Source organism: Scomber japonicus, chromosome 2 (genome assembly GCF_027409825.1).
Source record: "Scomber japonicus isolate fScoJap1 chromosome 2, fScoJap1.pri, whole genome shotgun sequence".
In the NCBI taxonomy this organism is placed as follows: domain Eukaryota; kingdom Metazoa; phylum Chordata; class Actinopteri; order Scombriformes; family Scombridae; genus Scomber; species Scomber japonicus.
In genome coordinates, this window is record NC_070579.1 from 34937448 (window position 1) to 34951739 (window position 14292).

Here is a 14292-nt window from a genome sequence, read left to right on the forward strand (position 1 = left end):
GAAACATTAAACAGTAAGATGACACAGCATTTTCAACCAACTGATGCAGCCAACATTAGCCCAAGTAGCTAGATGGCTAAAGTTAATAAAAATCTACTGGCATTGCGACCTGCCTTAGTAATCACAACCACACCCGGACATACACTGTAGCCACCACTTCCTTCAATGATGAGTCACTACTGTGGGCCCTACATGTTTTGTCTCATACCAACACAGCACCTAGCAATATTTTACACAAGACTGATGGGTTTTAGACTTATCTTGAACTTTTAACTACAGTGATGGCCCTTCTGTTTTCTCCTCTTAACACTGCTGTGCTGTCTAGCTCTAACACTGATCAGCAGGATGGGACACACCTGGGCCCAGTGTGCTCTTTTTTAAAATTTCAGTTCAGCTGATATACATTTTTATATTCGCAAATGTACAAGTTTTACCTTTTTATTAAACAAATTTAAAAATCAGCCTTTAAATATGTTGTTGAATAGTCATTGTGAATGCTTTTTTTCCCATAAGATTAATCAACATTTAGAGACTGATTATGAGTCAGAATATGAACAGTATGCGACGGTTAAGAATGTGTTGTCTAACTCCTGTTGGTGTGTGCATGCTACTTGTTTGGATACCAGCATTTTGGGTTGACCTTCATGTTTGTTATGTTGAGGTGAGAATGTAAATGTACTTTTCTCTTTAAAAGTGTCATGATATACACACTGTCTGTTGCAATGTTTTACGCCCCTGTGCTTTAATCTTCTATATCTACAATGAAATCATGCAGACACTGAATTGGAATCAGAATTCATAGGAGGACACAACAGTGACCTTATGGCTGCCTATGGAGGGTGGAGCAGTGCAGTCACGGTTGTTGCACATTGGGTATGAATTGCTGATATGTTACCAAATCCAATTAAGTTAGTCAGTCTAAGACAGGAAACAGAATTGTAAACGGAAAGAGAATTTAACCTCATAACCACAACACATTTTTACTTAGAGGAAGCCTGGTAGAAGAAAAGAGTAAAAAGGTCATAGATGTTTCACCAGAAGATGCATGTCATGAAAAATAGTGTTTTGTAATCCCATTTGATTTGAGCCAGAAGTTTGGCATGACACAGAAATTAAAATAAAATGCTACAAACAAAACATAAAACCAGGTAGCAAAACAATAAAAGACTAGGAACACAGAATAGCAAAGAAAGAAACTGCAATTTAACAGAGCAAGTTTGGAATAAACCACAAAAAGCACAGAGGAACCTTGAGAGTAAAAAAAGAGAGGTAAATAAAAAGGTGTAAGTAATGTTGGAAGTGTTTGGAGAGAAGCCTATGGATGACCACAGCAAAGATTTATAAAGGACCACAACAATAACACCACTCTTTTAAATGAGCATGAGAGAGTTTAAATCCACTTCAACACAGGAACACACAATTGGTGGATATACAGTATGTACAGTATGGAAAAACAATGACATCTGATTATCAGGATTAACCCTGTCATGCTTTTTAATTTTTTTGTATTTCATCATAGAACTAAAAGCTGCCTCAGAAAAGGTTTATTTTCACTTTGGAACAACTAAAAGAGTAATGCCAGTGGACCTGGAGAGTCATTCTTGTTTATACATTGCAAACATATGAGACATACAGGCTGGTGCAAGAACGTTAAGTGCTTAAAAACGGCATAGAGAAACGGTCACATTCAGGGTTTTTTTTTTTTTTTTTTTTTTTTTTTTACATTCAGGGATTTTTTTTGAGATGAGCAGAATCAGAAGTGGTGACAAATGAGTGTTGAAGCTCAGAATTGAATAAATGACAGAAATTTCCTTTTGACTCAGCCATGCTGCCTGGATGAGGTAGCACTGGAAAGTGTTAGAAAACCAAACAGGAATCACTTGCAGCCGTTCAAACACACATGGTCAGAATGACGGAGCCAAACGCATGCACAAAGACAATCATTCATTGTTCCCTCTTTTGAGTTGACATAATGTGGGAAAATTAATTCCAATATCATTACATGCTAATGTTCAGAAAGTATAATTTGTACCATGGTGACCATTTAGTTTTACTGTATTAGCATGCTAACATGTTAAACTAAATGGTATATATCATAAAGTACTTTGCTTTTGCAAATGTGGTTATTAACCAAAGTATTAGACATGTTTAAATTTTGACTTGATGAGGGATCTGGATGAAAAATTGTTACAATTCATACTGAAGGGTGGCATGAATGTGTGCACCTCATTTCAAGGAAATCCACCCCATAGCTGTGGAGACATTCCACAAGACCATAAATGTCAAACTCATAATGGAACCGGGGAAGAAGTCAGGCTTCATATTCAGGGTACAATGACTGTGTGTACAAAATCTGATGACAATCCATCTGGGGATTGCTGAAATATTTCACCTTGGAAGAGGGTTACGATCCATATGCCCACGCTGCTACCATGACTACAAATAATGACATACGTTAGAGTTTGACACATTCCAGGAGTATTTCAAGCCTCCCTGCCAACTAGCCTGTACACAATCCAAAATGATATTGGAACCATTGGTGAAACTGAAGAATGTCTATGAAGAATACAACAACAAAAAAGTTTTACTTATTTGCAAGGACTGCAAATAAGTAAAGTACACACCTCTTTTTGTTGAGCACCACCCTCTCTGCTCTCCAGCAGTATAAAGAGCAGCAGTCACATCAGTTCTCTCTTTTTTCCTTCATCTTTCACTGGTGTACTCAGGATGTATGACTGGAGCCTTCTTTTATTCCTGCTGTTAGCTGGTGAGTACGTAATACTTTCCTGAACTTTCCTCCAGTATATGCTGTTGTCTTTCAAACAGTTAACACAGTGCAGGAAACCAGGAAAATGCTGATCAACTAAATTTAGACATACTGTGTGTGAGATGATGGGATAGGATGGCTTGAAGTGAGATGTGATTGAGGATTCATTTAGATATTAGAATTAGCCACATGAAAGTAATGAATGTAGCATGAACAGAAAGCCATTGAATTAAAAGAGGGAACACTATTACAGAATAAATGTCAAAATATTATAATGTGGGAGCAATGGAGGGTTTTAGTTTATGGGAATTGTTCATTTGTGTGATGGCCAAGAGAAACAAGTTGTTAATGATTATGGATTAGAAATGTGGGAAATTAAAGAGTTTGCTGTTTGCTGTGCTGAGTGAGCATCATGAGTTGAAGAAAGGCTCGGCATCTACCAGTTTTGTTCAAGTGATTTCATGAGCAGTTCCTCTGACTTTCTGTAATGTGGTTTTGGGTCAACAATGCATAAGAGGAAGTTGTCTAGCTGGTTGAGCCAGGTTCTTTTGGGTTTTACCCACTACTGGGAAGGAGGTATTATTGATCCAGGACAGGTCTTCAGTGACATGGAATTGTTTATCCACCAATCCACTTCATACTTAATCCACCTCATAGCTGTCAAGACATTCCACAACACCACAAACATCAAACTCATAATGGCACTGAAGGAAAAGTCAGGAGGTTATCAAAGTTGTCAGGCTTCATACTTGGGACCATGACTGTGAGTGTACATAATCTGATAACAATCCATCCAGGGATTGTTGAAATAAAAAATGCTGCAGTGCAAAATCTGCCTTCCATACATTCATGCATACATGCAAGCAAGCAAGCATGACTAAAATAATAAGAGACATATTTCTGTGAAAGTTTGACACACTCCAGAAAGATCTGATGTGTCTCCCTGCTGGCAAGCCTGTAAACAATCCAACTAAATTAGACCTCAAAAACTCTATGAGTCTCTGAGTCTACTCTCTGAGTTATAATTCACACAATATATTCAGGTAGCTCTGGATTACTAGCAACATTACACATCGTCTGTCTGGGAAGAAAGAACCACATTGAGGCGGAGATGACATGATAGCATATGTTCTAACGTGGGGCTTTTTGGCACATTTCCTTTCCCCTGGACATGCTCCACGTCAACCCTCTCTCCCCTCTATGACTGGTATACTCAGCATGTGTGACAGAATCAACCTTTTTTGCCTGCTGCCAGCTGGTGAATATATGCAGTTGTCTTTAAAATAGTTGACGTAGTGCAGGAAACTGGAAAAACAATGTTCTCCCAGGTTTCAACTTGCACCTGACTTCACTGTATATGGGATGATGGGATGGGATGACTTGCCGTGATATGTGATTGAGTATTTGTTTAGATATTAGATTTAACCACATGAAAATACTGAATATAGCATGGACAGAAAGCCATTGAATTAAAAGAGGGAAACACTATTACAGAATAAATGTAAAAATATTATGATGTGGGAGCAATGGAGGGTTTTAGTTTATGGGAATTGTTCATTTGTGTGATGGCCAAGAGGAACAAGTTGTTTCTTATTATGGATTAGAAATGTGGGGGAGTTACAAAGAGTTTGCTGTTCGCTGTGCTGAGTGAGCATCATTTGTTGAAGAAAGGCTTTGCAATCAAACAGTTTTGTTCATGATGTCATGAGAAGTTCAGCACAGTCATTTATGTAAACAGGTGGTTTGAAACTGTGGTGTCATCTGATGATTAACTTTAGTAAGGTATTAGAGGCAACCGATCAGCAGTGTGGGGACAGAAAGGGACACTGAAAGGACTCTAGCGCCACCTGCAGGACAAAAGACGGTCATGTCATCACATAAATAGATGATTAATGGACCAGAATCAGCTGGTAAACAGTGTTTTCAAGTGTAAAACTAATTTCACAATATATTAAGAATAATATAGACACAGAAGAAAGTAGTGAACTAGCTAATTATATAATATAAAAATCACAGTTTGTAGCATAAATGTTATGTTGTATTTTTGACCTCTTTATAATAATGACACACACAGTTTGCCACAGTTTCATTAGCTTTGCTTTCTTATCTTGATGTTTTTATTTGTGCCATGGCTCTGAAGTTGATAATGCTGGTTGGTTGGTTGGCTGGTCAATGACCTGATGAATTCTACTCACTTTGGTGTCTGCTGATTTTCCCTATAGCAACACCAGCAGGTTGGTGTTTTGAGTAACTGTCATGAACGATATTTGGTTAAGACATATCCTCACGTGATGAATTGTAGTGATTTTCGTTGGTCTCTTATCATCTTGTGCAATCATTACATCGGCAGGCCTCCATATTTGAAGTATCTTCTTTTTTCTGATGGTCAAGTCAGATCATATCCTAGTGTACTTGTGTTTCATTGATTTCTGTTCTTAAAAGTATCTTAAAAGCAGATATTCATCCACTTTATTTGTGTTCTCTAAAGATTTGTAGTGATTAGATTTCTTTGAACCAATTGAAAGTTTTTATTTTTTAAGACTTTAAGGGATTAACATACACTCTCTTTCTTTCTTTTAGCGTTTGTTGCTCTGTCATATGGACAGGGTGAAATTAGCAAACTGACAGGGGAGGCTGGAAAGAACCTCAAGGTGTACACCGGAGTACAAGCTGACGATGAAGTCCTCCTGTCTTGCTGTCCAGACAGACGAGTTCTAATCAATTATCACGATAGAAAACTGATGTCCAATCAATCAGGTTTTCATCTGGACACAAAAAATGGAGTCATCACCATTTCACCCCTAAACTTCAACCACAGTGGAGAGTATGTTTTAGAGATCACTCATCAAAACAACTCGGTGAACAAGTACAAGTATGAAATTAATGTCACACGTGAGTATTTTTGACTTAAATACTTCAAGATTCCCTCCAGACATTTATTAATACATCTTGAAATAGCAATAATGTGTCTGACATGCATTTTCAAGAAAAAAAAGTATAATAAGTCACATTGCATGTGTGTAAATTGAATATTGGACCAGGACTGGCTTCAAAACTAGTTGTGATGTCACAAATCCTGCTTATAAGTTTTGTGTTTCACAGAAGCTCATGTGATTGAACACACTACGGAATCTCCACGTGGCACTACTACTGACCAGAAGAATGGCCTGGTGGTTGGACTGTCTATCTCCGCTGCCGTTGTTGTTATTGTCGTCATCGTCGTCGTTGTGTTCCTCTGTAGAAGTGGAAGAATTGGAGGTCAGTATTGGAATACATAGTCCTGATTTTTTATATGAAATGAGAAAAACTTTTAAGACTAAGAAGAAAACGCAAGTTACCCAAAAAGCATTACTCCATAGCTGCAGTATTGTCCTGTTTTTGTGCCCAGCTCTTTAATCATTTAGACCATTTAGTTTGACTTAATGTAACCTTTTCAACATAAAGCCTGTAGCATCACAAGCATATGATATGTTTATATAACAGTGTACATTACTCCAGTTCTGAAGGCTTTACACTGGCTCCCAGTCAGAATACATAAATGTAGAGCTCTGAGATCTACTGACTCAGGTCAGAAAGTTGAGCCCATAGTTCAAACTAAACATGGTGAAGCAGCTTTTAGCTGTTATGCTGCACACAACTGGAACAAACTACCAGCAGAACTGAAATCAGCCCCAACAGTGAACACTTTTAAATCCAGGTTAAAAATATTTCTCTTCTCCTGTCCTTATGATTGAGCTCTTTTAAAGCACTTTACATGTTAATCTTTAATTTACACTCTATGTCCTTTTAATGATTTTAAAGCTAATCAAATAATTATTTTATGCCACAACTTATATTTAATGCTCTATTCTCCCTATTTTTTTTGCACTTTGTTTTTTACTTATGATTTAATGTTTGGGTTTTATTTTTATTTCTCAAATTGCATGTTTTTATGTTTTTGTTTCCAATTCTTACTTTTAAATGAGTTGCCATTGTATATGGAATGTGCTATATAAATAAAGCTGCCTGGCCTTGCCTTGATCTTCTGCTAGCACTACAAGGGTCAATCCTTTTGACTCTACCTCTTGATTCAGCTGTGGAGAACAGACAGACATAATAAATATCAGAAACATAGCAATAGAAACACAGATGCCTCACTGACTGCTGCTGTATGTCTACTATGCAAGCTCTGCTCTATGAATAATTAACGTCACATTTAAATCAATTAGATTTCCAGCTTATGTGAGTGTCTAGAAATGTAGATTTGTCTGTCAGGTACTCCAAGTATGTTGCAAAAAGTGCTTTAGATATGAAGTATTTTGTTACACTCACTGATGTTGATGTGTCCAATGGTTCAGGAGATTCAGACTCAGGTACAGAATCATCACTCATCTCAGCAGCTTGTGTTAAGGTACTAGTTGATCTGGTTTTACTGGATCAATATCAGGTTAAGTGGAGATTCCAGTTAAGTTATCAACAGATCATTTGTATGGTCATCATTCCAGTCAGTTTCCACTATATGTTAACACTGGTTACCACAAAGATGATTATAGTCCTGCTATTTGAACATACCCTGTTCAGATGGTCTGAAAGGATGCAAAAGCCGATTCACACATTCCTTCACACACACAGAGTTTACTCAATTTAGTTAAAAATCATCTGCTGTGAAATGATAGCTACAGAGACCTATAGTGTCTTTAGGCTTTTTTTTTACCACTGTCCTTTTAGGCTGATTTTGGGATACAAACTAGTGGCTGTATGTGTGATAAATGCATATTGTAAATTATTTGCTGTCATATTTTTATTTCTTAAACACTCTCTGGTTGAAATTTCTCAAATTTTGTTCACCTAGGTGCCAAGTTTACAAAATAATATCTAGATTACAAAAAAGGTTATTGTCCCATAGTTTGTGAATACATTACAACAAATTATCATTTGCTGAGTGCAGAGCTGGTGACTCGGACTTGCGACTCGTACTCGAGTCGCACTTAAGTCGCACTACACATTGACTTCAGACTCGACTCGGACTCGACCTCAAAAGACTTCAGACTTGATTCGGACTCGAGGCTGGAGACTCGCAAATGACCATTATTTTCATGTTATCATTTATATTCTCATTATTTATTATCTGTCATTTGTCTTCTCTGTTTGCATTTGGGAAGTGATCTCTGGCTGTGACTGAGGATGACAGTAAACACCAACATCACGCACGCGCCGTGTGTACGCGCGCATTTCGAGCAGAGCCCTACTACTGTATGCTGTATTAGAAACTCTCTGATTTCAAGACAATGGCGAGTGAAAGAAGCCCAACAGGAGTCCCTTGGATCGTTACATTTGGCTACAATGCCTTCACGCAGTCAGCCAACAAACGGACAGCAGTGTGCGAAGTGTGCAACAAGAAGATTCAAGATTTTGGTTCAACCACTTCAAACTTCATCCGGCATCTGAAAACGCACCCAGACCGGTCAGTCACTTGCTAATCTGAAAGACGTTAAAATTAGCAATTAGCTCTCAAGCGAATATTAACGTTACATTCTTGCTGCTGGCCATATGATGTGACAGGCTGAGTTAACATTTCATAACGGTGTGCCAGAAGATTATTCTGTGACATTGTCTTAAGTTAAGTTACAGTACAGTCACCCAGTGGCGTTTTATGTGTAAAAAATTAGTGGAACACCTACACATTTAATGCTTTATAAGAGTCATACCCAAGCAGCCTATTCTAGATATCAAGAAGGATATTTGTCACATATCGAGAGAGAGAGGGAGAGAGAAAGAGAGAGAGGGGGTGGGAGGGAGAGAGAGAGAGAGAGAGTCATACTGTAATAACCATAACGGTTATTTCTTTTATTGTATTTTACAGCATTGTTAAAAAAAACTCATTAAAGAAAAATACAGTTATGAAATTGAAACAATCCTTTGTATTTTTTCCACATCACATTGCTGTAGATTCATCAATACTGTCTTATATAGAGGATTTTACAGAGCTTATAGAATTTGAATTTGATTTAGTGTTTACCAGAGACTTGAGACTTGACTTGGACTTGACCCTCAAAGACTTGAGACTTGACTTGGACTTGACCCTCAAAGACTTGAGACTTGACTCGGACTCTCACTCAAAGACTTGAGACTTGACTTGGACTTGCAAAAAATGACTTGTGAACACCTCTGCCTGAGTGTGACGGCCTATAATGATCCAGTCTGTACTATAGGGCCATGTGATCTGTACTAACATCATATGCTTAATGTATTGATGTACAGTTATAAGCTCAGGTATGGGTTGTATATGATTAGTGGGCATCTTGGTCTTCCTGCTAGGCTCAACTAAGGGCAAAATCCTCCAGAGGCACCCAAGACAGGCCCATCCACCTCTGAACCAAATAAACTTTTATGTACAGCAAATCCAAATGTGGTCATGTTTTTGTTGTCATGAGCGTAAAAAAATTCAGAAACGCGTTTTTGAGGTGTTCATACATACATAGACACACACTGATCAGCGCTCCCTCAAACAGCTGTAACTTCATATTAACCAAGCAGTTTAATGTGATTACGCCCTGAAGTTTAGCTGTTGCACAAGGCAACATGAGGTAATTTCATCAATTTGCTTGTATTCAACATTGAGATACCATTTGCACTTGAATAAACTGACTACCATCTATTCTGACCTCTCCTCCCACTAACGGATGATCCTCTCAGAAGGAGGGTAGCAGCAGGGTCCAGGGGTCATGCTCTCTAAGTGCATTGAAAATCTGGTTTGTTACTTGTTGCTAATGTCTAGATTCTAGACTGATTTAGTCTAAAATTAATGGGATTAAATGTAATTCAATCCCCATGTATGAAAAGTGAATATGCAAGCTCATTAATCAGCCACAATGATAAAAGCTTAGATCTTTTAAAATGACGAGATAGAAGGTGGACTTTGTTCCTCCACATATGAGGCCAGCCCTGCATTTGGCTCAAAGTTCAGGTCACGCAGACACTTTCAGTATTGCCTCTGTGAGTGTGTTAGTGTTTCCCCTGAACATACTGAGCTTACTGAACTACAGGATGACTCGCTGGGCCTTTCTCGCTCCACTCCTTCTCCTGCTGGGCCTGTTTGCCCACAGCGTCGTCAGTCAAGAGGCCGAGGCCGAGGCCGCAGCACCGCCGAGCCAGGCCTCCGATGGCAAGGAGGCAGAGGACGAGGACAGTGATTGGGGATTGAACTCTATCAGAGGAGGCTTTGAGTCAGTCGGTGGCTACTTTGACTCCATGCTGGAATTCATGGGCGGACGTGATGGAGTGTGCCAGTACCGCTGTCGATTTGGTAAATTAGCAGCATTGTGCAGTTTAGGGTTAGGCTGACACTGATATTGACCTTTTCATCAGCCAACACGGTCAACCACTGATATACTGTATATTTTTGGTCCTTTGCCTCTTTCAAAGATTTTAATCTCAATTCAAAGACAAAGATACAATTGATAAGATGTCAGGGAAAAATGTGTTATTGCTGTTAACCTACATTAAAAAGCTTCACTGGGAAGGTTTAGGTGTCTTATGCTCCAGCTGTTCAAAGTCTCTTTAACCCTGATAAGAAAAACACTAAATACTGAAATGGTTAAGTGGTCATATTTATATATACTGACTATATATACAAAACCTATAAAGGTCAAATCCAATCAAAGCCTTTTAACTGCCAGGTTTTTCACAAGAATCTATATTCACTTCCCTGATCTGATCAAATATGTGCAGTGTACTATAAATCTATAGATGGAGTTATTATTCTTCATTCTGAATGTGTTCCTTTATATCTTATGATTAAGATGTAGAAATACATAAATCTCATTTAAATAGGTTTAAAGATTCACATTTTAAACCATTTTTATTTATCCAAATAATGTTTGTACATCAGAGACATTATTAAAAAATACAAATCAAATATTAACATGAGAACAGGCAATTTATTACCAGTGTATGCAGCTGATAATCTATATTAGCACAAATGCTCCTCTATTGCTTTTCAACTACAGTAAATACAATAGTTAATATGACTGTATGGATATAATTGGTTTCACATCTGATCACATCATAGATTTAAGTGGATATTATATGGAACTTGTCTGTATGGATTTAAATGCAACAATTTAAACCTAGAAAACCTACCAATAATTGTGTCCTACTTGGATTTGCTGAGGCTGATATTGCAAATTCTTCCACTTATCATCTTTGTTATCTGGGAGAGGGCTAGGAAATGGACTGTGACCTCAGGGTGATAGGAGAGCTGACATATGGATATGAACCAAAAGTAGCAACCATTGTTTCTCTATATGCAAACATGGATCTATTTTTGAACCCTTCATTTTCATCACAGTTAAGCACATTCCCATTGCATAATCTACATCTGATGTTTTGCTTTGCCCACCCCCCCTCTCTCAGGTAAAGCTCCACTTCCTCGTCCTGGGTATGAGATGCCTCAACCTAATGGATGTAGCGCCTACTTCTTTGGGCTTCCTGTTCCAGAAGGGGTATGTTTCCTCTGTCTGTTTAGAGTAAATGCATTTCTCTCACATGGAAAAAAGGAAATGTTGAATCTACCTTCTTAAGGAAGTGCATAAAATGATCAGAGTGGGGAAGAGAGCTACACCTTGTGTTTGTCCTTTACTAAGGTCTTGCACAACCCAAAGGTCATTAATAGTTACTTTGGACCCTCCCCTTAGACAAAAACAGCAACACACGCCCCAATTTCAAGTTTAATATGTCAATGAAACTATAATTTCATATAATCAACTAATCTCTTATTAACTACATAAACATAAATACATACATTTATTCCAAATGAACCAAACTTAAAATGTCTATTTCTCATTTTTAGACCATTGATAACTTTTCTTCCATCTAAAACATGGCCTCAGCTGACTTCTTTTGATTTGAAATGATAAGTTGAATGAATGTGTCGCTGAGAGTTCACACATCTGGTTAAATTAAGTTTCTTATGATACAAGATTATCATTCTAGCAGTTTCCATCATCAGTGTTTAACAGTTAACTCTCTGATGGTTTTACATTTTCACAATGAGACAACTTAAAAAGTAACTTAAGTTCATTGAATTCATATTTTTTAGGCAGCAGGGAAATGTTTCTAGGTTGAACCAGCTTTAAATATTACTGTGAAGTATGGAAACACATGATTTTTGTCCTCTGTATATGGAAAAACACAGCTTTATGGTCAACCATATGGGTTTTTTTTCTTTGATGCTTTTATTCCATTCTTTTATTCTTTTTTTGGTGCAAATCTTACCAGAAAAAGATTAAATAAAAATAACCATGCTCTCTTAGAACTAAACTCAAGCCTAAGTCTCCATTCCTGACTTCACCTCCTCCCTTAATAATTTTCATATAGTCCCTAAAGTCTACATTTAACAGAATAATGCAAATCATTTTCACTTGCAAACACATTCATCACCTTTGTCTTGTTCCAGATGGACATGGGCATCCCCGCCATGACCAAATGTTGCAATCAGCTGGATATGTGCTACGACACATGCGGCTCCAACAAGTACCGCTGCGACTCCAAGTTCCGCTGGTGCCTCCACAGCATCTGCTCTGACCTCAAGAAGAGCTTTGGCTTTGTGTCAAAAGTAGAAGGTTGGTGGTGACATTTTAATCATTCCTTTATCCACAGCAAGTTTAATGAGCCCAATCCCAGTTTCTAAAGCTGCATTTTCTCACAGTCACCCTTTATATTTTAGCAGCTGCTTTTCTCTTGTGTACCTGCTACTGTAAGCATGGCATGAGTTGACTGACATGCAGATTCAAACTATTGATTTTATGGTATTTTTAAATTTTCCCTGTGAAAGTGATTTTAACCAGTGACCTTTTAATCAGAAGCCTAGTCCTGCAATCACTTCTAAAATGTTAGAAATAGTGATTTTGTGTAATGTTTAAAATCCAAATAACAGGATCCAAACATAATTTAATACAATGAAATATGGTCTTGAAAATTCTTAAAACCTTTCATGTACCAATAACATTATGAAAATGAAAAGCATTATGAAACAAGCTGAACTAAACATGACCTCTTATACATACTGATGTCCCTGTCTCTGTTTCTCTCTGTCACTTTCTATCCTCAGCATGTGAAACGGTGGCAGACACCTTCTTCAACACAGTATGGACTCTGGGCTGCAGGCCCTACATGAACAGCCAGAGGGCAGCATGCTACTGTCAAGGAGAGGACAAAGATGAACTTTAGATCATTACACAATCCCCTTCTCCTATTTATTAAGATAGTATGAAGTACAGCTGCATATCAGATTACCATGCTGCAAAAGACTGCTGTGCTGCTGTACTTGGCTAATTTATTTGGAAGTCCTCGTTTTAGTTTTGTTAAAGGACATTGTTGAAAACACATTTGATTTTATTTCAACCTGTACTGTTGGTAGATTTGATCACTGTGATGAACATCCTGCCATGTAAGAAAAAATGTCTATGGTGAGAAGATTCTCAACAGTCAATAAAAGATTCAGAACTCAGAAATTTCCCTAAGAGTTTATCTTGTATTATCATACTTCGTCTAATGTATGAACACATGTAATTGTTTCATTTCACTGTAGCCTATGCTAATGAAAACCCAACAGTCTCAGGATTAGCACATAGCATCATCTAATACAGCTTTCTGAGTGCAAACATTTTGGGGTATCTACTACTACTACATCTAACTTAATATCTGTGTGGTATGAAAACTTTTTTATCTCTCATCACAAAATTCTAGAGGTACAGACTACTACTATGTGTAAATGTACTGCATTGGCTTTACTTAGCCTTTAATGCTAACGTGCTAAAGAACAAACGTTAGCAAGGTCAACCTGAACTAAGTCCCCATTACACATTTATGATAATTCTAGGCACATTTAAATATGTAATGCATACTAGAAAAGTGACCATTTAAAAAAAAATTGTGTGTGTGTGTGTGTGAGCAATTGACCTACATTATTATCTAATTAATGCAGATGCTACTTAGTGGAAAAAACACAAAATCATTGATTGATGGTGTAAAGCAAGCCGTTAAGTTTAACATGGCTGTGGCTTTGAAAAGTGGCAGTAATTACATTGATTTCTTGTGTACCAACTGAAAAAACAATATACTATAGATGTTTTTTAATAGTTAATACTTTATACAGTTGGTATGTAGTAAGAAGAGGGACACAGCTATTGTCAAGAGCTAGCTGTGACATTTAGCATATCAGAGTGCAAATAGTCAATTTATTTGTAAGCCTAAGATCATGCATCACTAATTTGCCTCAGTGGACTTTAGAGTCTGTACAGCAAGCATCATCTGTTCTTAATTACAATGAGGAAAAGGTCTATGCATTATGCCTCAAACCTCACAGTAAAGGTCTTCGGGAACTTAAAAGCTGATAAGTTTTTTAGGTATTTTGTTATGCACTTAAAAGGACAACAGTCAGGTTTTCCCTCACTGGAATCATACTGGTTCATACTAGTTATTAAAAGATTCCTTCAAATTCACTTTCAATGTAAGTATTTCTGTTTCCCTGTTGAACTGTGGTG

The 14292-nt window shown here is 37.5% G+C and overlaps 1 protein-coding gene across 1 annotated transcript; it reads left to right on the forward strand.

The window, feature by feature from the left end:
- The first annotated feature begins 9709 nt into the window (after window positions 1-9709).
- On the forward strand, window positions 9710-13254 carry LOC128369248 (group XIIB secretory phospholipase A2-like protein). Its single transcript, XM_053330256.1, has 4 exons — window positions 9710-10052; window positions 11162-11250; window positions 12204-12369; window positions 12858-13254. The coding sequence occupies exons 1-4, from the start codon at window positions 9794-9796 to the stop codon at window positions 12974-12976; spliced, it is 633 nt and encodes a 210-aa protein (XP_053186231.1). The 5' UTR covers window positions 9710-9793; the 3' UTR covers window positions 12977-13254.
- The last annotated feature ends 1038 nt before the right edge of the window (window positions 13255-14292 follow it).

Excerpts from the sequence above, each read along its gene's own strand:
- LOC128369248 (XM_053330256.1), top strand. The coding sequence starts at position 9,794 with ATGACTCGCTGGGCCTTTCTCGCTCCACTCCTTCTCCTGCTGGGCCTG. Across the intron at positions 10,053-11,161 it reads CCAGTACCGCTGTCGATTTG|GTAAAGCTCCACTTCCTCGT; the intron begins GTAAATTAGCAG and ends CCCCTCTCTCAG. Across the intron at positions 12,370-12,857 it reads CTTTGTGTCAAAAGTAGAAG|CATGTGAAACGGTGGCAGAC; the intron begins GTTGGTGGTGAC and ends TTCTATCCTCAG.